Consider the following 25,771-nt stretch of genomic DNA (forward strand, 5'->3'; position numbering starts at 1 on the left):
AACATGGAGAATCTTTCAAAATCTACTTCAGCGTCCTGCCTGCACCTCCATTTTCTTGTTTCTCCACATTCTGAAGTCACAGATGTGTTTTATCTGGTATGCACAACATATCCTAAATACATACAAACACTTAATGATCTTAGCTGCAATGTAGATGATGCAGCCACAATTCCTTATTTCACTGAAACCTATTTTTCTGTTCAATGTGAAAAATTACTTTTGCAATGGCTGGTGCTTAAAATGAGTCTCCTTCCAGTAGCTCTTTAGGCTCTTTCAGCTCAGTCTCAGCAGCTCCCAAAGAATGACATTACACCACTATTACCTTAAAAGCACTGCTATTTTGCGTCCTTTTTTGATCACAGGTAAGAGCAGTGTTTTTTGATCACCGGTAAGCAATGTAGAGCAATTGCTTAAGATTTCTTTGCTATGAATCAATCACTAGTCCCTGGAAGGAACATGATAGCAGAATATTATGGAGAAAGATGCTCCAAAAACCACTCAATTATAGTAAGAGAAGGAAGCAAAAGGCAACTAATGACACAAGCTGATCACTCAAAGGAAATATAGGGAAGATGTCAGTAACTTAGTACATAATAAAAATAGTAGTAACAATGAATATGAATATCTTTTGACATGAAAGAAGTATTTTTGGTATCTGCAGTTTCACCAATAGAAACAATCCCACTCATGTTGTACAACCAAGGTACGACCACTAGGCTATCAAAAATACATAACCTCTGTCATGATTTGAGCTTAAATTTACAACTTGATTCTGGCAATTGGATTTTGCCAATACACAAAAGGGAGAGGACCTGACCTAACATTCATACTTTGTAAGCATATTCAGTACAGCGAATTCTTCCTCAGGTACTGAACAAACTGATGCTGCTAAAGAATACGCAGCACATAATTACACACAAAGTATTCCTGACCTCTCTAAGCACTACCTCTGTCCCCCTTTTATTTAGAGTAATTTATGATCTTAACAATTTAAAATTAAAATCAATATAAAACTGATTATAACAATTTTGTTACAACCCCAGTCATCTTTTCGACAGAAGTGTTGACCACCAGGAGCAAACAACTTGATTATAAAAGGAGTGCACTTTACTTGGAAAGCTCAACATAGTTTGCTGCTCCAAATAAATTAGGCAAATTGTTTCCACTAACCTATAGTAAAAATCTAGCACACAGCCTGTGTAACTGCTTGTTATGCTAGAGAGAGTAACTCAGAGAGTTTCTGTCAACTCATTTCCTTGTTTGTTGGAAAGAATGACTAACAATGTCTTCAAACTAATCTCATCCATTCATCAATCCCCAGTTGTCTAACAGAAGCTCAACTGGTATGCTCAGCAGTGTGTTCTGACCTTACTGAATGTCTCAGAAGACCCTGCCCACTCAAACAGTGATTCTATCCCATTGTGAGGAGAGGCCTACTCACAGTGGAATAGATGAGATGAGACTTGGAAACAAGAAATTATCTGAAGCAGTGATGACTCCATTCATATTCAAGAGAAGTGTATTGTGTAAGAGTTTCTGATCTTTTATAAATTAATGCAATAGTTTCCAAACTTGGTTTATGCATCACAGAAGGGTGAGCAGCATAGCACAAAACTAAATGCAAACATTTCCAGTGATCACATTCACCACTTCTGCTGGATACAGTAACATTTACCACTGCTATGCTGCCAATAGAAGTACCTGGACAAAAATGTTGAGCTCCTTAACGAATATATTTGGTCTCTTTGACATAACTGGTTGACTTTTTTGATAACAGGAGCACAGTGATACGGAATACAGAAATAATACCCTACTCCCATCATGTCAGTTTTGCCCTGGAAATGAAATATCATCACATCAGAGCTGCACTGTTATATATGCATTCCTATATTGGATGTGTTCATTGACTTATTTCAATATCCGTTAATATTAATCACAGAGTTTTGTTCTTTAAATACCTTCTAGATGAAAGTGCTCATCACCAATAGAGTCTCTGTAGCCTTCTCCAGACAAATCCTGTTAAAAAAAGAGAAGAAAAATTAATGACGAGTATACAATATACAAAGGTATTAAGAAGATACATGTATCATCACCAGGATTAATTAAAAACACTAAATGGAGCATTAATGTCAATTTCCAGAAAAGAAGTCAATGCATCTGGTGCTGTTTTAGAATGTTCTGGGCATATTCTAAGACAAAAATTGAATGGAGATAAATAGATTGTGCTCATATACAAGTCCTTTTACAGAATACTTTAATATTTAGCATTTCAGCATTCTGTCAATCAAGCAAGATAAAAAAAATCTCTGAATGGAAATGATAAAGGAGAAATAAGCCCTTCACTACCCAGAGGAATGTTATCACTTGGTTCCACCAAACAGAAAACTTTCATGTGCCAGAGGTCACCCAAGAAAAGCAGATACCAGAGTCTGAAGGGCTGCCTGATACTTCTGTCCTGAAATTAATGAAATTTTGTCAGCCCCAGTATGTCCAGTGGAACACAGAAGCAGCGGTCACGGATACTCAGATGATTTTATCTCAAACACAAAAGACAGTTCTCTAATGGTGCTGAAGTTGTAATAAAAGGGCATCAGTTGGATTTGGAGCTAATCCCACTTATAAAGATCCTGAAGAGCAATCTTACACTCCTATTAGCAGATCATTCCAGCTCCATCTCTCCACACCAGCTAAGCCATAAGCTATCACAGCTAGCCTTCTATTTTGCCTTCTTCCATTCATTCCAAATACTCCAAGCATTACCATAATGTCACTGATCTTACATTACAGTCTGTCTCCTTAGATTTTCTACAAACACTCTCTGCCACTGATAAATATTTATGGTGATGAAGAAGGATATGGCCTTGAAAAGTTCAAGTGCTGCACTCACAGCTATTTCAGCTTCACCTACAAAAACGTATCAGGAACACAGAGCCAGCATTCTCAGCATTAACCTGGGGACTGTGAATAGACACCAGGGAGCTTTTGGCACAAGGCGAGAATAAGAGAAAAAACTGTGAAAATGAATGCCTGGTTGTGTTCACAGCTTTGTGCTCAAGCAGCTTTATCACGACGAATGCAGTTCATCTCTTTTTCCCGAAGAAGCTGACAGAGGTTCTTTTCTAACTTGCACACGCCTAAATGTTATTCTTCGAGATTAGTTATCCAAAAGTAACTCAGCCACAAAAGCATATCTTAGGAACTCTTCAGCGTTAGTTTCTGCAGAAGCATTTTAAAAATCAAATTCCATAAACAGTGAGATTTGATTAGGGGTTAGCTAGCCCAGAGACTCTGAAAATATTGCTCTCTTCATGAGCAGATACCCTGACATTTGGCCCAAAGATAAATCTGACAGCATTAGGAAACGCTGTCAGTCTGGTACAGCATGCTGGGATTTAGCATAGCATGACACTGCTATAAAAGCTGTCAGAAGCAAATCACAAAAGCTAGTTTGTTTATTTGAGTTTTCTTTCTAGAAGAATAGGCCCCTTATGAACAAGTGCTAATTAATATCTATCACTGACTTAGGAACAATGGAAGAAATGGACATCATGAACAAAAAAAGCCAGGAAATGTTGGCGTAGGATATCATGTTTCTGCAAGGAAGATGGTCTTCCAGCAACTTGCAGTAGTTAAGATACTTTTGTTTAGTAAAATTCCTCCATGTCATCATTTTCCAGGAAGCTCTCAGAGCACAGCCTGACTGCTCTCCCAGACAATGAGGTGCATACAAGTGACTGCAGGAGCACACATGGCCCTCCTGCTCTGTCCCACAGTGGCAAGTATTTAACAACTGCTTTTTTATTGAAGACAGAATTCCTGCTCCCTCCACATGGTTCTCTTGGGAAAATATTTCTGACTTTCTGACCAGCAACTATGCAGCGAGAAGGTATGACCTTAATAGTGATCCTTCTCTAAGGAGAAAGCTAATTGGTAGCCTTCCTCTCTTAACGTTTTAACAAAGCAAATGGTGCACGTGGTTATCAAATGTTGCCTGCCAAAATGTTGCCATTAATTCAACCTCTACAAAAATCACAAGTCATTAATTTTTATGATTTTTTCAAAAGATGCCACTTACAAATTAGCATGTATTTGTTGATGGAAAAGGTATCATTAAGTAACTCAGTGCAGATGAATGGAGATGAAGGAGAGAAGCAGTAAAGCATTAATATTCTACATGCAAGCTTCCTTAGTTTCTCACTGTTAATCATTACAATATGTTTCATATTCTACTCTAGTTTCACTCGTTCTCTAGCTCCTAGTTATTTAAGTTGAAGTAGTAACTTAATGCAAGCAAATTTCCAATAAAGTAGCTTTCCTTAAATCAAATAAAATAAATTCTAGTGTTTTGATGATGATGTGGAACCACAGCATTACTGTTAAACAGCACAGAAACAGACAACCCATCCCAAAATCAATGAGTGTAATATTTGAACGTTTTGGTGACTTATTTCATAGAAACATAGAATGGATTGAGTTGGAAGGGACCTCAAGGATCACCAAATTCCAACCCTCCTGTAACAGCTAGGGCTGTATTTAAGCTGAATTCCTCAACTCCCACTCATATGCGTTCTGTGAGAGTACGACTGTGATCTGTGCTGCCTTTAATAAGCAGGTGAGAAAGGTGTGGGCAACACTTAAGATTCTATAGGAGGGGAAAATTAAAAGAAAGAAAGAAACCTTATCACTCATCTTATTGCCACTAACTCTTCTTTCGAAAACCCCAGGAGAATAACCAGGTTGTCTTTAGCACTACTGAGACACGTGTCACAAGCTGGATAAACACCAAAGTAAACCTGCTTGAGAAAAGGATTCTGGGTGGTTTATGCAAACCCACATTCAAAAATAAAGTACAAAAGCTAAGCTAGTATCAGAGAAAACAATTCTGACTGCAGTTGGTACAGTAGAAGAAGTATTCTCCCAGTAACCTGCAACAATTCCCTTAATGCGAATAAAACACTGCATCTACCACCAGCTAGTCTAATTCAGAAAGTGAAGGGGAACAGTAGGACAGGGTAAATGTGTAAAACAACTCACAGCTCAATAAATTCTAGTGGGAAGAGAACATTATATGTCCAGGAAGAAGCGTGTCTGAGCACAGGGGAAGGGCAGGAGTGGCAGGACAAAGCCAGCTGTGCTAGCCCTGCCTCCTGCAGCCTGCCCAAGGGCTCCCCACTAGCTGCAGAGCTGCAGCAGGAGCAGTGCTGGGGAGAGCAAGGCAACGGCATTCGGGTCATAGGTAGCTGTATGTCACTGTCCTGACACCATGTTTTAAATCACAACAGTGCATTTTCAAACTGGAGCACTGAGTCATGTAGCAACCAAAACCAGATGTACCCTGTGAAATACTATATAAGTGAGGTCAGTGAGAACTTGAAAGAAGAAAGAGAAGAAACATTTACGTAGGATTATTCCAGCATGCCACTTCTAGAGGCTGCTAAACAGGAACCCATTGAGAGTAAGCGTCTCTACCTCACCAGGAGCTTCCCTGTTAAAGAAGTTGGCCTCTGCTAGCTACCAACAGAAATCACACAAAACGACTGGAATTCGGCTCTGACATCTGTTTCAAAGCCATGAACAGCCAGCTGCCCGGCCTGGATGAAAAGGTCCTCGTGTCCCACATGTCCTGTTCTGATCAGTGCTGCTGTGCGGGGCTCAGATTGAAGAGGGTGGGGGAAGGGTTAACTAGTGCAACTCCCTCAGAAATGCTGAGCAGTATATTTGTACCCACGGAATACAAACACTCATGGGAAGCTCCCACATCCCAGTGCTCCCACTCAGCTGGTTACAAGTCAGGCAGTTGTCACTCACATCCTACCTTTACTGAGCAATCAGACTCCAATGAATTCTGACTCACTGGGAATTTTATCTTTTTAATCCTAACCTCAGCCCTGACCACCCCACACAGTATTTTCATCAACATGTGTTTCTGGAGACTGAAGCCCAGAAATTCACTCTGGTGCTTCAACATTTGACATCCTTCTCCCGAGCTCCCTGAAAAGGCTGCCAGCCAAAGCCTCACCCATCGTTCTGCCCATAATACTGTATTCTTTCCAGGCCTTTGCTCCCTTTCTGTTTCATGCTGAGGTCAGGTTCCCTGTCTCCACCTTCCAGGCTCTGCATGGCTGTACTTGCATTCGCATCTACCAGCCCCCGTGCCCACTGATTCCTTTAATCTTCATCACCACTTGACTCTTCCTGCTTGTCCTGGCTCTGTCTTTCCTTGCTGCTTTCTGCAATACCCAACACCGAGAATACAAGGGCCAAAGCTACAGAGTGAAAACAGAACGTGTGTTTTAGCAAACACATTTGGACTAACACAGTGATTAACAGTTTTGCTTTTAGCGTAAGTAGGGAGAGCTTCATCCATAGATTTATCAGATATATTAAAGGCTAGCCCTTGATTTGGGTAGGTTATTGTGACAGCCAGCACATTTCTGAAGTTTGTAACTCCCTACTCCCTGTATTACATCACAGTTAATATTGTGTTAATTCATATTTTTCAAAAAGCTGTCGCTTTTCTCCAGTATAAAAATGTTGCTCTACCTCTCCTTCTTCAAATATCTCACTGAAATCCTTTGATTTAACCTAAGATAAGCAATTTTCAACATTTTTGGCAAGAAATATGCACACATTTCCTGTTTTAGTGAAATTCTTATCAAAGTGTCATATTCACCACTTTCCCCAAGTAAAACATGTATAAAGACAAGCTGTCCAGCCAGGAAATTTTACTCCCTACTTCTGCCTGTCTGAAGGAAACATGTATTGTGTCCTCTCTTTAATCTTTTACTGATGTAATAAAATCCTAGGACGTTTTGGGAGAGCAAAGTTGAAGAAAGATGTTTCACAACAGGGCTGCAAGGGATAAGATATGTGGTAACTCTTGCTGGAGTAGATTTTAGAGCAATTTTAAAGCAGCTGCCAATGAGAATGCTATGTCACCTAATATAAACTTCAGTTCCTGATGGAAAAATGATCCTGAGAAATAGAGGTCCAAGAGAACAAGAATGGCCTTTGGTCTTTCACGCAAACAACATAAAGGCAATTCACTGAGATTCTGCTTTCTGTAAAGGAAATGTAAAGCAGCTCATCCTTTGAGAAGTCAAGGAGACTTCAAAACAGACCAACATTAAAATACACACAACAACTGCAATAATGCTTTTTTTTTAAGCAAAAGCAGTATGCTCAACTTCTGCAATGTTTTCTTCCTCTGAAATATGAACCTGGTGCTCTGTGATCCATTACAGCTGGGTTTTTCTTCCTCTACCAAGCATGGAAGCTTCTCTCAGATAAAATTTCTTCATTATATGATCACAGCAGGTACAGATGTTAAGAAAACAGATTTCTCCTTTAACATCTCTGATAAGTGATCTTGAGTGGGTTAAGCTGCCATGGTTTAGCATTTTACTGCCTCATCTGTCAATATGGCCTCTGTGCCTGAAGTCAATGTCTTCTTAGTAGAGACAGTAGAATACAATGGGTGTACCACAAAGCTATGGAAATTCCCCCATTAGAACCCTAGCACAAAGTTCACACTAAGAAGCCAGCCCCAAAACTGCAATGGTGAAGCACACAGATGCATTCAATTTGGCTGCTTCTGCTCTAGAAGCAGTAACTCCCAGCTGCAATAATACAGAGGTAATGTTTGAAATCAATATCCCTAAATCCACTGATTTGCCAGAATTGGAACCTCCCAGGCTCATCTCACAGATGGTGACCATAGAGCAATTCCAGTTTATGGCCCAGTAGCGTGAAGACAAAGACCAAAAGAACACCGAATCTCCAGTCACAAAGGACCATGGACTACTAGAGACTTCTTATGCAAGAAATACCCCTAAATATCTTTCAGATCCTGTTACAGACCCTCCAGCGGGTACAAGGAGTAGCTGCACCATACACTTTTAAGGATACCCCACATTTAGGAACACGAGGCTGGCAAGGAAGTGGAAGCAGTAGGATACTCACACAAAAGCCTTCAAGAAGGATGCCTGACTAAGAAGGTGAATGTGGTACTTTTTGCTCCAGGCTGTTTGCAACTTGCAGGGGAACCTCTTTTGCTCAGTCCAACACCTGGACAAGGCTTTTATCAGGATGAAACACAACTTTTTTCTGTTCTTTTGATATATGAAAATCAAGTAGCAGCAGTACTGAAACATGCTGTTTGCAGGTAGCTTTTTTGTCTCTGTTGCAGCAGGTAAATGGACATCCTCTTTTAGTGGTCAGTCACTTGATGTGCATGCAACACCACCAACCAGCACATTTAACTTGAACCATAAGATTCCTATGCTCTACGCAAGACAAGTGAGCAGTGAGTATGCATCCTGTGCAGTGATGGAAAAAAAAAGAAGTCACAGGAGAAACTTAAAAAGCAATAGCTTAAAATAATGTGGACTTGTTTAATGATGAAAAAAAAAAAAAAGAAAAAAAAAAGTGCCAACAGATAAAATTATCCAGTATTAAAACCTGTAGATATCCAGAAGATCCACCTAGGGGGCAGTCTGCTTTAGATGGTTCCAGTTTCATGTCAGAACGTGAAAGTTTCCGTATGCTTTGACCTTGTATTTTGTGGATGTTTAGAAACTCTTGCTAGCTGTCAGATAGTGACATCTTCCATTAACATGATTACTGCAGTAATCTGCAGTTTTACTGCAGTTTTAGAACTATTATGGCTTCTTTTCAAGGTGATAGGGTGAGGCCTGGTTTTTCAAGAACTTCTGTCAGATTACAGATTACATAATAGAAAACAATTATATAAATGATCTAAGGATTCAGCAGTTACTTTCCAACTGAAGGGTCCAGCCATTTCCAGCCAAAAAAGATCATGAGTCTTTGAGATGAAATGGACTGAAACAAGAAATGACTACTTTCTGCTATATTTAAATTCACTTTGAAGCTACTTCAGAAGGATAAATGAACTAAACTCTACAGATTCAGCTATTTACTTTGCTTTATTCTTCCAGCTATCCTCTGGCCTCTTTCCTGATTGCAAAATCAATTGTCCCATTTCCCCCAAGATCACTTCTTCAATATTGATTACACTGATGTACAAGTCTAAGGACATGAAGGACAAATCTTCACCTAACTTCAGCCTGGAGAACCACAGTAACTTCACCAAATTGCTTATTCTGAGCTTCTTTCTCCTTTATGGCAGACAGATGGACGTGGCCACGTATCAAACCTGGTTTTCTGTTCAACTTTTTTTTTGCAAAAGATTTAGTTACCAAGAAACTCTTTAACAAATAGACTTCAGTGCATCGAGGTGATTTTACCCAGGCATATGCTGAGAAAAAAGTTTGCAGAACATAGCTGCAGAGTTTGACTGCAGAATAACTTATTAATTTAAGATGCAGTCACTGAAAACAAGGGTACTCTTTCCACTGACTACAATGATCATTACAAAACCAACACACAGCGTTTTGAGCTTTTCTTGTGATAATAGCCTGTGTCTTCCTATATGGCAGGTTTTCATAGCTTAGGGGGGCTTAAAGCTCCCCTAGAATGACAATCAATGCTCCTCTATTATGTTTATGACTCTAAGTCCTTTCCTGCTAATGGATGACGTATATTTATGCAGCTGGAGGAAACCTGGTTTCAATAACTGCTCCACCACAGACTCACTGTGTGGTGTAGGGTAAGTCACTTAAATCTCCCTGTGCCTTCATTTTTCAACTGTAAAACGGAATTCTTGATGCCCACCTTTGCAGAGAGCTCGGAATCCTCCGGACGAAAACATACCCTGCTATTATTATATTATTATATATTATATTACCTTGTTAGGAAGCACAGGTGTGTGACCCTGGACACATATGCTAATGTTGATCCATAAATCTGTCAACAGGAGGTGCTGGCAAAACAGATGGTTCACATTCCTTCTCAAACCACCTCTTTGTCCCCAAAACCCAGGTATGTCAACTAATCATTTTATAACAGGTCAGGGTTTTAACGGGCCAGGAAGCCACAGTGAAGCACAATGCCACAAGCATTATGGCTAATAATGGAGCCAAAAAGAGCAAAAGAGAGACAACAGAGGTTTCTCCTCTCCTCTCTGCCACGTAGGACAAGCACTGAGAGGCTCTGCAGGAAAAGATAAAAGAGAAAGCAGAACCCATTCCCACACATTCCTGTAAGTAGCACAGCATCGGTATTCATGCCTGAATGCAGATTGATGCTGCGTACAAGGAAACAGACCCTTGTTTTTTAATTACAGGCAATAAAAAAAACAGACACACACCATGTGAAAACCTGAGTCAGATGAACATTCCATGTTGACTTACAGGGTCATGAGAATTACAAGCAAATAAAAAGTTTGCTTGTAAATATTTCTTACAAGTTACCTTTATTATTACGAATTTTGACTCCCCATCGCACCAGTTGAAAATCGGGCAGGCTGCGTTTTCCTTGAAAACATTTCAGCAGCACCAAAGGCTGCAGCAGGGCTGCCGGTGTGGCTGGGAGCACCAGGCAGGGCCCCCGGACAGACCAACGGCCGTGCAGGACCGTCTGCCACGCACATTCCCCTAAAAGGAATCCCAGGGCCAGAGCACCACATCAAAGCAGCAGAGCTGAGCAGATTTCCCCTTCCCCTCCCCCTGAGTCTTTGAGACGGAGACTTCATACTCCAGAATTTAATATCTTTTTCCTCCCTCCCCCCCACCAGCCCCTTTGTCTGCATCTCTGTTCTCTAAGAGCTAACAGATGTTGATGCCATATAGTTTCAAAGAAAACTTTTGATGCCCACATAACTCATTACAACTAATATATTCCAAGAATGTTTGTAGCTCAGGAAACACTGGGGTGAAAAAACAGAGAAGAGGGGGCAAATGGCTACACTGAATAACCCTTGAGAGAAAATAAATAGTTCACTTCAAAGTCATCGGGGAATTCTTTAACAAGCTCTTTCTTCCGCAAAACACAGAACAAATTCAGCCGAGCCTAGAATTCCCAAAGGGAAAAAAAAATAAAGCCAAACCCCACATAAATGGCAAAGCAAAGGAAGCAGCGCAGAGGTCGCTCGGCTCACCAGCAACAAAGGACAGCATTCTCCAGGTTCCATATTCCCAAGCAACCTGCGCTGTGCCAGGGCACAAAGGCACTGCTGAAAACAGACTGTCAACAACAACAATACAGAGCCCTAAAAAAAGCTCCCCCTGTCCCTCTGCACTGGATGAATGCAGGCAGCGATGAGATCGTTCAATTCACAGAGCACTTTGAATTCAGCCTTACAAAATATGCACTAGGACATGTCACGTATGGCTAAATTACAGAGAGGTAGTGTTTACTCGTTCAACAAAAGCAGGTGATGGGATTTTTTTGGCACAGGCAGGTCCGTGTCCTTGGCCATTTTCTAGGGTTACATCTAGGAGGCAACCCTCCATAAATTTTTTGAGCAGGTCTCCTCCCCTCCCCTGCTGCTCCGGCACACAGCTGCATCCTTCCTGTTGGGTGAGAAGCCCCCCAGGAGTCACCATGGGCTGGTGGAGAGAGGGCTTGCAAAAAGGGGGGAGGGCGAGAATGTGATTACATCAATTTCCACAGCAGGAGGATCAGATTGCATCATTGTACACAACTTGGGGCCCACTCTTTTATCCCTGATGCAGGCAAATTCCCCATTGAAATCGGTGGGAGATTTGTCTGTGCAAGGACTGCAGAATCGAGCATTCTGTGATCACAGAATTAGAAAGCGGTAGGAAGCCACACCTGGCAGCACCTCTCAGTGGTGCTCTCCCCTCTGATGGGATGGATATAAAATCAAAACAAACACAAGTACAACAGCAATGCTAAACTCCTTCTCCCCTTCGTACACAAACTCCTACAAATCCACCACCAGAGTTAACGTCTAGAAGTCTGAAGAAAGTTCCTATCAGTGGCTGGAAACTCCCCACAGAACAAATAACAAGAAAGGATTTTTATAGGGGAAAAAAGGTGTAGAGGGGGGAAGCGTAGGGATCTCTAATCTAATAATCAAACTGTTTTAAACAAGCAGGTGTGTTCTACTTGTATTTTTCAGAGTGTTCAATGGATGAGAGAAACCACACATGAAAACCTCAGAGCCAGTCAGCCCAACTTGTGCAGCACAACAATGCGAGGTCTCTTTTCTCAAAAGAGAGATTTTCACATAGAAGCCATGGTACCACAGCACAACATGCAGAATGGCTGGTTTTTCACTGCTGCTCATTTCCACAAACCACACTTTGCATCCACTTTCATCTGCATAAAAATGTTCCGTGTAGCAGCTCAGCAGTTTCCCCATTTCAGCTGCTGCTACCCCCTGCACACATTCTTGCCAGAATAATTATTCCCCAAAACACATTGGCAAACAGCTTACGAAAACCAGAAGTAAATTTTTGTATCAGATTTGCTCAGGATAAAACATGGTTCTTGGTAAAATGCCTTGTTGTTACCTCTCCTGCCTCACTGTTTAGGCATGGCTAATTTCCTCTAGGGAGTAAGAAGGAAGGCATCCTCAAGCTTTGTGGCTTTGCAAATAAAATACCTTGCTGCTGAGTTCATTCACCACATTTTGGGGTAGCAGGAAGCTTCAGCAGGAGAGCAGACAGCAGAGCTGCCCAGGTTGCTCGAAACTACTCTATAGACATGGAGCTTTCCACAGTGCCAGAGTGGGCTCTGGTGGGTAATCAGAAGAGGCAAGATAACAAAAGAACAGAACAGAGAACATTACTGAGTGCTAAAAGCACGGAAACTGAAGTCTCAAAATATGACTACGTCAAAGATATCACCCATGCATTTTCAATAGTGTTCTCACGAACTCCAGAAGTCTAGACAGAATTCTTTCAGATGTGTGTTTCTTCCTCAGACACACAGAAACCATGCTACAGACAGGAGAAAAACCACCTTCAGACTGCCAGGATGAAGCAGATCCTCATTTTGAAGAGACTCTGAGATTCCAGGTATCCAAATGCTGGATGTAAATACAAGTATCAGGCCACTGGTATGGCTTGTCTCCTGAACTGGGCAGAATGATGCCCAAGGGACATCCAAAGACCTTTGAAGAGCTTTTATGTCTATTTTTCACAATTTCAGGGAAAGTATTTGGCTTTCTGGTTTTGGAATGTGCTTGTTTGTTTTTACATTACAAGAACAGAAACTTTAAGAAGAAAAGATAAATTTTGCTAAAGATCAAGTTTCCTTTCAAGAAACAGTGATAAAAAAAATAAAAATACACAAATCTCACAGCTCCTTAGCCTGAAACACAGAAATTTATCTTGCAAAGACAGCCAGCGCTGGGTTTCTGATTCATTATGGGTGAAAATACTCTTCCAGTATTCCACTATTTCCACTAAGAAGTATTACTGTTATCTATCACTCTTCTGCAGAGTCACCCGAGCAGAGGCCACTGCTGGTGGCATAGAAAACGCAGCTTCCCACCTAGCAATGTGACAACCCAGCTGATGTGACAAACTTGGCATCACCAGTCCTTCTCTTCCCATAAAAAATGGGACAGAGCTGAAAGTGAAACATACTCAGTAGTTCACCATAATCTCAGGACCACACAAAGTATTCCTCCTTGGGAAGTGACCAGTAAGTGACACAACCCAAACCTTACCAGGTTACCATCCTGTCTGGCTTTCTTTTTTTAAACCAACTTAACTCCATCTTGGTGGCAAGGTTCTGTACTCATTTGCTATGATTCATGACAACTTTTTTAAACAGAAAGGCCAGTTGAAATCCTTTAAATGATGTTTATACAATCTTTAATATTTTCCACGAGGATCAGACACATTCAGGAGGGAGGAAGATGAATGACAGCCAAATGCAGATTAAATGCACAGCAGCAGGCTGGACTGGCCCCATGCAGTTATTAAGAAGGACAGCAGCGTTTAAAATTCACATTTGCCTGGAAAAGTTTTACCTACTCTTACACAAACACCTGAAGGGCATTAAAGAAGAAAGAAAACCTCAGCATTTCCAGTCAGCTTACTTTGCTCACTTCACAGCAGATCATTTCCTTCATTTTCTCCTTCAAGCCCATTGGTCTGCTCAGTGTGCTCCAATATGGAAGGTGCACAGAGGAGTGGTGCAAATAATTATTAAAATAAAGGCAAATGACAAGGAAGATTTATTACCCTAAGCTACTTCATTTTAACTTTTAAATATATACTTACTGTCATTGCCAGCATCGCAGTTAACATTGTTATTTTTATGTCAAACGTCTTTAATGCCATTAATTTTTAATTGCTTGCATTTAAAGAATGAAAGAAAAATTAACACAAACAGACTAGATATCTTCTCCCTCTTAACTTCAGTCAGAAGAGTCTGTCGGGCAGCCCAGATTGCATCAACAAGTTCACAAGCTCGCGACACACCAGCAGCGCAGTACAAACACTGCTGCTCAAGCCATCCTGGCAGGACATGTAAGCCTTGATTTGGATCCCAGTTTTAGCCTAGTTTCACATTTCTGTAACTGCAGTGGAACAAAATCAGAGAGGCTGGAATGAGAACTGTGTGTTCGCCTCTCACTGGAGCATTGAGGACCAGCTCAGTTCATAGTTAGCTAAAGCATCAGTATCGATATCAAAGTAGATATTTTAACTTATGTTGAAAACTCTTAAGATTTCTTCCACAAGCAAAATATTAGGAACCTGCCCCAGAGAAAGATGAAAGGAACCAATCTCCCCTTTAAATTACCAAGCAAGCCTGGGCCTTGACTCCCTTTTCAATGGGAAGTCAAAACGTCTGACTTCAATCAGTTTGTATAAACCAGCTTTTGTTTTTCCTTTTACCCAAATGACTCCGCTCCTAAGGATTTATTGTAACTGGATTGCCTTTCTACCCAGCAGGGAGCTGTAGCACTAGCAAAGCTGTTCCACACAGTAGGTTTTCCGCTGATTGAATTTCTAGACTTTCAGCTCTTCGGAAATGTTTGCTCTTGTACAAGCTGTCAGAGGGAAATTGTGTGCAGTCGATTTTGTCTCAGCTAAAGCCAAGGGGGGTTCCATATGCAGCCAGCCAATGTGGAATTGAAAGAAGAAGGATCAATCAAATTGTGAAGGAAAAATTGTCTCAGTCACAAATGAAACGAAACAAAACAACAAAATAACAAAAAAGGGGCAGATGAAAACGAAAACCATTTCTGTAGATAGGAAAACTCAAAAAAAAAAAACAAAAACCCATCACAACCCAATACCATGCAACACACAGAAAAAGCTTCCTTTAAAGACCATTAAAGCAAGGGTTAGGAACCAAATGAAGAAGCTGTTCTACTTAAACATACACAAAGCCAAACCTACGATGTGCTCCAAAATGAAACTGACGTATAAACCTTCATCCTTTGGAGCAGCCCATCTTACTGGTCCTGCTGGAACTGCTGGTACCATGACCACTGCTTCATGGCTGTGGTCACAGCACAACACACATGCTGCACCCAGCACCAGACCAGCCAGGCCCTTATGCTACCTGCTGTGTCTCTCCCCACTTAGCCAGAGACACCACATACGTGGCCCAGTAGCGCATGCCCTTGTCTGCACTTGAGATTTTGTTATTTAGTAATCTAATAAATGATAACACCTGAAGTGCATATCAGGGCCAACACAACCCAAATGATCAGAAGAAAGCACGCACAGATTAGTACACCTGTTTTAAAGATCCCATAAAAAGACTTTGGTGTAAGCTACACTTGACCATGGTCTGGTTTGGAATAGCACACATTTCTAACTCAAGCACAAGCACAAATTTTGGTTCCAACTGCATTGCATGAAACAGATGCACTTTGAGGAATAAGCCAATACCTCCAAATGACATAGCAACCCACGAATGTGGCAGCACAGGTGAATACTAGATTGGGAGTTTCTGCCCTGCTGGCCATGGGTAGATAAGCCTTTCAGTCTTTAAGTACAGCATCATACAGCCAGGAACAATTGCAGTGACAGCAAGCATCCCACTTGGACTCAATACTGAGGTTTGTATTTTGATGACCCTGTTTTAGGAAAAATTTTGACAAATGTTTTAAGAAATAATTGCAGCTAGTGGGTCATTCATTTTTGACACACAGTGAAAAATGTAAATGACATACATATAACAGACTTTTTGTTTTTAAATAAGGGTTTTTTAAGGTCAAAACTGGCTGAGTCCTACTACCTAGTATTACTCAGACTTATCTTCATTGGTAATTATATCGAGGAGCCAGATAGTGAGAATATTATAGATAATGCTGCACTAATTGTCTGCAAAGACATTCATTCTACCAGCTAAATGCGTAATGAAGAAAAATAACCTTGCAAAAACGCTTTTGCTGTGCATCCCACTGTCTGCAAGAGTGATTAGTGCAGAGCAGAGTAGCAGTGAAAGTGTAAGAAGTGAACTTTTAGTTTACAGTGCACTGCCTTTCCTCAGAAGAGGCTTACTATGCAGTGAGAAAAGATGACATCTATCATGAAGCAAATAATAATAATGAGGATTTTTGCCAGCATTCTTCCTCAGTCAACTGCCTTCTATTCACAGTGGTTTTCTCTCTCAGTTCCCACCTTATTTCACCTGCTAAGAGTAGCTCAGTGATTTTCCTGCTGAGAGTCTGTTCAGACAGGCTTTCCCAACTCAGCACACTGACAATCTGACATTCGTGTTCCTAATCAACAGTGCACCTCAGCAAAGCCCCAGTGATGAAAGGAAATATCCTGGTTCCAAAGTCTTCTAAAAGGTCCACTTGACTGACAAAGGCATTTGCACTGCTATTTGCACCATATTTAATGAACCTCATTATCTAAATAGTTGTCTGCTCATGCTACTCAGAAAAAACTGTAGAGTTTTTCTATTTTTTTCTTGCATCTCTTGGGAGGTACAGTTCCTCTTTAACCATAAAGAGAAACACTGCAATCAAAAAGAAAAGAAGGCAGAGAGTAAGAAATTGCTCATACACAAGAAGGAAACTCAAGGCTGAAAAAGACCTGAAGCTTCCATCAATCTTTTCCCACTGATGGTACTGAGATGTACTACACCTGTCCCAGCTATTAGTGTTAGGCTAATTTTTACCAAGGCTGTTATCATATACAATAGCTAAATAAAATACTACCTTAGGATAGGAATCCACTCATAAATCTCAATAAAGGTTACTGAAAGGTTACTGCACTCCAATTAAAGATATCCACCATTTTCAACTAAATGCAGATTTGATTTAGATGGACACAAAATATAAATTCAATATTGCAAATGCATAACCTTCAGTGTTTTATGGGAAAAGAAGAACAAAGACCGGACAATTTTCCCCACAGCGGCTGAAGGAGTTTAAATTGCCTGAAACACTTCTTATCTCATTATCTATTTCAGTCATTTCACTGTGCAAAACACCTCCCTCCCTCACAAAGTCAAAACAGAAGTCTGAACATCTGATTCACTCTATTCTGATGTGTGTAATTATAAAACATACATATTGTGGATTTACTACAAGGTCAATCGAAGTGTTATAATTGATTTTAATTCAAGTAATCCTTATTTCCATCACCTAGCATAGGCCATCTGCAAATTAACATCCTCAACCACATGCCATGCTTTGCAGGTCTCATTTTAGAGCTCAACTGCCTTTATCACAAAGAAACTACTGTTTATCTACCTTATTTGCTTTAACAGCTCTTACAGGAAACAACCAACTGTCTCCATTTGAAGGAACAACGTGGTTCCACACAGAAGCAGAGTGGTGACAAGACAATTACAAGAGTAAGAAATCTTGTGAAGGTTTTGAGGGTTTTTTGCATTGTTCTTTGCTTACTTGCTTGTTTCTTTTTTAATGCATTAAGATGTTCCGTTTGGGAGAAGTTATAGGTGAGGCTTAATTATATCAGAAAAACTAGAGGAGAAACACAGAAGAAAATAAAGGCACTCAGTCATGGAAGTACTTGCAAAAACACAACCTGACTCAAATGAACGGTTCTTTAGGAACTAACATGAGTACTTAAATGAGCACATTCGACATTTGCAGGATCAAACATTTAAAACGAATCTTTAAAAGCAAATTAGAAAGACACAAGGAATATGTAACTGAGTAACAGCATATGAAACACAGCATCTGACTAAAACTAATGTTAATTGTATCTCATTAAAAACAAACCTCAAATTGGGACAAAAAATCTGAATGCTAATACAGGCAAGAATTAAAAGTGATGATAAAAAGTTGGCTAGGGAATCTACTAGGAAAAGCAGCAAGAATGGAGTAATGAAAAGCTGGAGTAAAAACAAGGCAAAAAACCAAGAACTACATCAGGAAAGAAAATGGGATGAGTGTAGACAGAGAACATGTCCACATGTCTTTACCTCTTATTTAGGACCACATCCAGCAAATATTTAACACTTGATCAAAATACTGATGTGCCATGCCCACAGTCATGAATTTCAATGACTTGGGTCTAACTCCAAAAGACACTTTGCAATTTGGAGTTGCAGGAGCTGCTCATCTGAATGAGCACACCCAGGACACACAGGCATTGCAGCATGCAGTCATTAGCTCACAATTCCTGGTGGGGCAGCATTTTTCTTACTGCATGTCTCCAACAGCCACAGCTTTCTCCAAGCAAGAATTAATTGCTGAAAGTGTGACTGGATGGCGAGCAATGCAGAGACAGATACCCAGTGGAAATTGGGATTTCTGGGAAATTATAGGCAAATTCTACTGCTTACCTGACAGAAATGAGCAGGGCTGCTGGCTGACACTTCAGAGAACACTAACACTGCCTTTGTGAGAAAATTTTCTTTAACATGTAAATGAGCTTTACTCAGATAGCATGTAAAGATGAAGTTAGGTATCAACACCAGCATACACCTAGAGCTGCACTGAAAAAAACATCCAGAATTCAAAAGAAATGGGGTACAAAGTACATAATTTTGTGGACGACGTCTGTAAGTGAAGCTCTTCTACAACACTACAGTACTGTGAAACGATGTAGGTTAATCTCAGCACCTCCCCTGCTACCAAAGCACTGTCTGCACAACCTGAGCGACCACTGTAAAGCGATCTTCAAAGTTCTTACGTGAGCTGCTCTTAAATAAGTGTTTATAGCACTGACACTCCTCTCAGAAGTGTGGCCTCAAACAACACGCATCAAAGGCAACGGTCCATACAGAGATGTTAAAACCCACACAGAGATGTTTTCCCACCCTGTTCTGCACTGTTGCGGCCTCAAGTCAAGACTGGTGGCAGCGCTGGGCTCTGCTCTCCGTGACACAACAGAGCCTGAGGGAAAGGCATGGAGCTGTGTCAGGGGAGGGGCAGCTGGGGGTGAGGGAAAGGGTCTGCACCAGAGGGCGGTGGACATGGAACAGCCTGCCCAGGGCAGCGGGCATGGCCCCGAGCTGCTGGAGCTCAAGAAGCTCTCAGATACAGGGTTTGAGTTTTGGGTGGCCCTGTGTGGAGCCAGGCGTTGGACTTGATGATACTTGTGAGTCCCTTCCAACTTGGGAGTTTTATGATTCTAAAAACAAAACTAAAAGCCTCAAACTTAAGAGGTGGGAAAGCACGTAGAAGTAGGGTAGGAAAACACATATACAGACACAAGCAAAAGTCCTTAAAGTTGCACCATGTTTGCAGAAAATTGTAATGCTCAAATGTTGACTGTAAACCTCATTTGTGCAATTATTTCTGGGTCTGCAGAGCCAGGACAGAACAGCAGCTGAGCTGGAGGACAGTCATCCCTGAAAGGCCACCTGCTGCACAGCGGCGCGCTCTGCAAACAAGGCCCAGCAGAGTCCCAGATCTGTGGATGAGGGCTGTGCACAGGTTTCTGGCTCACTTCAACCAGTGTGTCTTGTAGACTCAAATACTGGAAGGCAGCCTAGTGGGACAGCATCTGGTACTATGTGACAGGATTTTGTCTTCAGGAAACCTGAGTGCAACCTGGGTTTGATCATAAAACACAACAGTGGTGATAGCTTTAGCATACACTGCAGTGCAAAACCTGGTAGTCCCTGCTTAAGATGGAATGAGGTTGCACATACAACTCCAGTACATGGATTTTGCACTGGACTGCAAAGCAGTCTCTATCTGCTCACACTGTACTATTTCCAGGTATTTTATTTTATCATTCTCAGCTCCTATGGCAAACAATACGTATACCCAATATTTACCAATTGTAACGTGGCAGCAAAATCCCAATTAACAGCTTAATTTTGTGAATCTCTCACACAATGCCTGCAAAGCAAACATTGTCTTTGCTACGCTTGCTATGGGTTGGGTACTCCTTTGCATCTTAAATGTGCTCCGTTTATTTTAGCTAGGGATCTTTTCATAGGCCTGTTTTGATGGGCAGAGTTCCTCCCGCTCTGCTTTGGAGAGTAACAAACTTTTTAAAAATAAATAAATAAATGGAACAGAAACCATCATAGCTTCAAGATCTCACTTTCTGGATAAAATTTAGGACAAGAGGCAATACTAACAAATACAATTTGTACCAGACTTTAAAGACTACATGCTGAAGCCAACGATCACACACATACACAAATTCATGCTGCGAATTCTCTTATAAAGCTTGCTGGAGATAACACACAAAAGCTTGTTTAGAGATCTCTGCTTTTTTCTTTTTTTTCCCTCTAGTGTATTACTGTTGAATTCATTTCTGTTACGCCCCTCCACACAGGGGCTTAGCTCTCCATTTACAGTGTGCACTCTGCTGCTCTCACTGAAGCAGCACAGGAATGGGAGAGAACACAAGGTTCCTAATTATACACAGGGCAAGTCACTGCACTGGGGCTTTAGAAGCAGTTGTGTAGCCCTCTGTGATCAGGGCTGCATTTAAACCTTCTGATAACAGAGTGGGTCAGGTAGGTACGTCACTGGACATACTATACCACACCAACAGAAAACAGTAGCTCCTTTGAAGAGGGTTTCTGCACACTGAGGTAGGAAGGCTGGCTGTGTTGTTAGGTACAGGCAGCTGTCACTGGCCCTGTGCTGGCTCAAGCCAGAGACAAGCATAATGCAGATAATGCAGCTGAGAACTCAGTTCAAAGGCCCAAGCCTGACAGTAAATACTAAAAGAAAAGGAAAAAATAAGAACAAAGAAGTCTTGAACTGGTTGTTTTTAAATTTACACAACTGTAAACAAATCCAGTGGTTTATTAGTTTATAATGCTTTTTGTGGTCATGTAATTCAAGTGCGAGCTTTGATTTAAGAAATGGAATTTGGCAAGAAAGTAGTTTCAGGGCAGCCTACTCACTTTCCCATTAATAAGATTAAAAAAAGAATCCAAAATATTTAACTTTGAGTAATAAGGTCTGTACTTGTGTAGCAACTAATCTGGTGCTCATGAGCATCCCAAGTCAGTACTGCACTTGCTTAACTTTAAGCACCCAAGTAATCTCACTGACTTCCCACATGCTTCAGCACACGCTAAGAGCTTTGCTGAAATGGGGCCACAATCACATTTAAGCAGCGTCCCTTAATGAGGATTTACACATTAGAATAAAAAATCTGCAGGAAAACCACTCAGTCTGTAAAATGCACACCATGCACCTTAACAAGCAACTTCTCATCTAACTTGGCCTTTAAATAAAACTATCCTACATACAAGGAAGGAAATTACAAAAAGTTATTTTAAACACAATGCTTTAAGTTTGGCTAAATGCATGGCCTGGACTCTCAGCCATATCCAGACTTGCTGCACCTATATGCAGGAGGCAGCAGCATACATCCCTCCATATACCACAGCCACTTGTGCATTCAGCCTTAGCTCTGAATGTACTACCTTGCTTTTGTAATCCAACAGGCAACTCCAATGTTTTCTGGCCAAATGCTTTTCAGCTATGATCTTCTCCAGATTCTAATCATGTTACTTGGATGCAAAAGGAGTTGAATCTGTACCTTTAGGCTACAATAGGCTTTAATTGCATATACTGGATACTTTTAGACGCCTGCCATTCTCAGGAGCAGTAGCTGAGAAACACTCTTCCTTAAAATTACATGGTACTGTTAGGCATAAAAATAAAGAATGAGCATCAAGCACTCCATTGACAGCTCAAAAGTAAGGCCAATAATTTACACTATGAAAACAATAATGCTTTCCTTTAAAACCAGTTTAGGTCTTTGCCCCAACTGCAATTCTGCTACTGCCTTAACAGTCTTCCTGTATCCACACACACCAGTGACCATTCACGTTTACCTGTTTAAGAACTCTGAGGAAAGCCACGAAAGCTGCAGCTTTTTCAGCAAGAACAGATCAAAACATCCTTGTGGGAGCAGCGGAGAGCTTTGCCAGAGCTGGTGCATCTGCAACTGGCTCAGCAGGGCTCACCAGCATTACTCCCACAGCACTACAGGTGGCACGGGCCTATGCAAAAGCAAGATCTGTTGCACTGAAACTGGAGGCTTGCTTTTAAATTGAGTTAGAGTGCAAAAACCTATGTGGACATTTATTTTTGTGTGGTTTGTTTTTATGTACCTTAATCAATTCAGAATCACTTTAAGCCAGACAAAACAGAAGACAGCCAGAATCCTAATACCCACAATGGAGTCTTCACCATTCAGTTCGAATTCAAGTAGCAATTTACTTAAACTGAAGGCAAGCCACTCCTGCGTGTGGACAAGGCCAAAGCTAATCAGGAGTTGTCTCATTGCAAACCCAGTGAGCAGTCTGATCCTAAGTAATGAAAGGCTCTGCTTCCTGCTGCAGCAATAAGGAGGGAGATGGTGGGGAAAGGGAGATGGAGGGAGAGGCTCCCTGCTAGACAGGGCTGGCAAATCTATTTCTGCACCAAAGAAACAATCCCCTCAACATCCCTTTAGTGTGCTGTCGAAACTGACCTGTGTGAAATTTGAGAATGGATATAAATCAAAAGGAGAAAAAGTAATAAAAAGCTCCCGGCAGACTTGATGACATGTTGATAATGTTCTCGTCCTGGAGTCAGGGTGACACCAGCCCAAAGAAGATATATAGAACTAAGCCCACATACCGACGATTTACTGGCCTAACGACAGTTTTCATTGATCAGAGGCCAACAATTACTGGATTCCTTCCCACTGCCTATTTCAGTATCAGGCTCTGGCGTACAATCAAAACACTAGCCCTGCTTCTCCACAGTTCATGTGCCAACTTTGCAGTGGATGCTCAAGCCAAGCAAGAATGATATGCAAATCTGGCAGGTGTTTGGGGCATACCAGTGCTGCTTAGAAGCCCAACCATAAAAAAGGAAACAGCAGAAAGGCTAGGGGAGTCCCACTCCGCTGCAGAAAGGCTGCAGGCTCTGTACAGTACACAGTAAACAGGTCCCAGAAACAGAAGACATGGCTTTCAGGCAGCAACAGAAAAGCTCAATTATTTTTGCTCAGTTTAAACAAAGCACATTCTTTATATCCCCTCCAGATTATCTAAAGGCCTCTCTTGCCATTGAAGCTTATTTCAAAAAAGAACAAGAACTTACAAACAAATAAAGCAACTGGTACTGGTACCAACCACATAACGTTTCTTTGTGGTTATTTTATTTTATTTTGCTTTGTGCTTTAATGTAGGGAATGAGTAGAAAGAGATTTCCTTCCCAAGTGTATGGAAAATGGATGTGTCAAACTGAATTAATATCTGCAATGGCACGTTCAAATGGCTATGATTAAGCTGCTGGAACAAGATGAATCAATGTGGGAAAGGTGCTGGCAGAGAAGTATTTTTCCAGTTTATTACTGTCTCTCACAGACAGGCAAGTGCATGTAATTTGTCTTGGTCTATCAGGATTTACCTATCTGTTCCACATAGTATGGGGGAATGCTGCAAATTTCCAAAAGCTTCTAAGTGTCTTCTTTGGGACCCAGAGAAAAGATAGGAAAAGCTCCAAGGAAATAAACAACTGCTAAAGAAAGTAATTAAGGGTTTCTGTACCAGACATTCATGAGAGATACATTTAGAAATTGCACAGGAGCACAGCCCATGCAAAGACTGATGGGGCTTCTTCATATAACACTCTTAAAGCCAGTGACACCATTATGTTTTCCTTCTCTCTTCAACTTCTATCCTTTTATTTCTGTTAATCTTTCTCTAAAATCTGATCTTGGCCAAGTTATTTTCAGCAGAAACAAAAGCTGCTCAAGCATTCAGGAACGAAAATACTGTTTTTCAGAGCACAGACAACTGAAAAGGTCTTAACATTAGATGCCATTTGAAAAATAACTTTCTGCTACTCCAGACTTCAGAGTTGGTTAACTATTTTTGAGGAAAACACAATAGAAGAACACAGAAAACAACATGTTTTTTTTTTGAGGGAACTCAAAAGATAGGGGCTTTTTCTTTGTTTTTTAATTTCTGTATACAAACTATGACAGCATCAGAAAGGCTGTCAGTGTCTTGGAAGAATAACAACCACCCAGGCCCACGTGAAATTTACACAGTCATTACTTCTAAACATATTCTCTTTGTTTCCTTACAAACAAGAATCAACATGATACAGAAATATATAACAAACTTATACGAACGAAGAAAGGTTGCGACTACCAAGGAAAAAAGACTAAGTACCCAAGACGTCACTGGCAAACACTCTGAAAAGAAAGGACCTTTTCCTTTATACAAGCATCCTGTCAGTGACACAGACCGTGCTCCTGGCTGTCCCCCTGAATAGGACTCACTCCCTGTCATCCCATCCTAATAGCATTCCCCTGGGAATCAGCACTACCCTGCCTTAACTGGATCAGATTATCTGAGAGAGAAGCAGCTCTTCATGAGGCTGTTCTTTGGAGAACAGACACTGCTAAGGCAGTGGAGATACTAGAAATATTTACTTTTCACCTAATACAGGATTGTTGGAAAGAGTAATTTTCCCATACTAAAGGAATTAATAGAGAATGGACTGATGGCACCATGTATAGACAGTTTTTCAGAGTGCTTTTTCCCTGTTCTTTCCCTCTTTGGATGGTATTTAAAGAGTCTGGTGTTCATCAGCATGCCCTCTTGGTCAGATACCTGTTTCAGCTTCAACTAGTCTACAGACAAAACAAACAAAAAATGCTCTTATGTTTAAAGAGGCCAAATTATTACCTAAAGAGGGTCCCCAGATCAGAACATCTGCAGGCAGTAGGAAGATGTTTCTAAATATCCAATTTTTGGAGAAGAGATGAAATAATCTACAAATATAAGGTGAAAGATTTATTCATACTAAATACTTTAAGTGCCAAGTCTGCCAAACAAAGTTAAAATTTCCTTTTCAGATATAACTCTTTCCCAAGGAACTAGCTTTAGCATTTGAGGTAGTACATGGCAACCGTATGCTCTTCACTATACGCTGAGTGTAATTATAGCACCAAATATGCTGTATGTACATGTTTCTAGTGGTTCTTTTCACCAAGATTAATAAGAGAAAAATAACACAATCCTATTATTCACAAATCCACTAATAACTGCTGAATAATATACTTGGCAAAATAAATGAAGACCTACTACAGAGTTGATCCAAAACCACACGCAAGTATTTCAGAGAACTTATTAAGGAAACAGTCATACAATCTGTTGGATACTGTATCAGGCAAAAACTACCCCAAAGCTCCAGATCGTCTTGCTCCTCCTTCTCCAAACATACCCTGCTTTCTTTTTGCTGTTACAGGCCATGATGTACCTCCATGTGATGGCCCTTCAGTCTCCTCCTCTGGTAAACACCTCTCCTAGTCTTTCAAGATTCATTCATGTTCCTGCCTGTGATCTTTGGAAAAGACACGGACTGAAAATTTATTTCAGGTACCAAAAGCACCATCTTTCAGACGTTCCGTGGTAAATAGCCAGCCCTCTCTTTCTCAGTTACGTGAGGCACCAGACTGCCAGGGCTGCACTGTCTCTGGCAGTTTTTTCAGGGCCTCCTGTCTCT

The 25,771-nt window shown here is 40.9% G+C and overlaps 1 protein-coding gene across 10 annotated transcripts in view; it reads right to left on the reverse strand.

Annotated features, from left to right (window-relative positions):
- The window catches only part of NKD1 (NKD inhibitor of Wnt signaling pathway 1), a 267,650-nt gene that overhangs the window by 41,840 nt on the left and 200,039 nt on the right, over positions 1-25,771 (reverse strand). For all 10 annotated transcript variants that reach the window (XR_016470895.1, XR_016470894.1, XM_090149943.1 and 7 more), the window contains one exon: positions 1,959-2,016. Coding sequence is in view for 8 of the 10 variants with exons in the window: in XM_090149943.1 (XP_090006069.1) it covers positions 1,959-2,016 (58 nt within the window). In the remaining 2 variants the exon portion in view is untranslated. The remainder of the gene's footprint in view (positions 1-1,958; positions 2,017-25,771) is intronic.

Source organism: Phasianus colchicus, chromosome 13 (genome assembly GCF_987193195.1).
Source record: "Phasianus colchicus chromosome 13, bPhaCol1.hap1.1, whole genome shotgun sequence".
NCBI lineage: Eukaryota > Metazoa > Chordata > Aves > Galliformes > Phasianidae > Phasianus > Phasianus colchicus.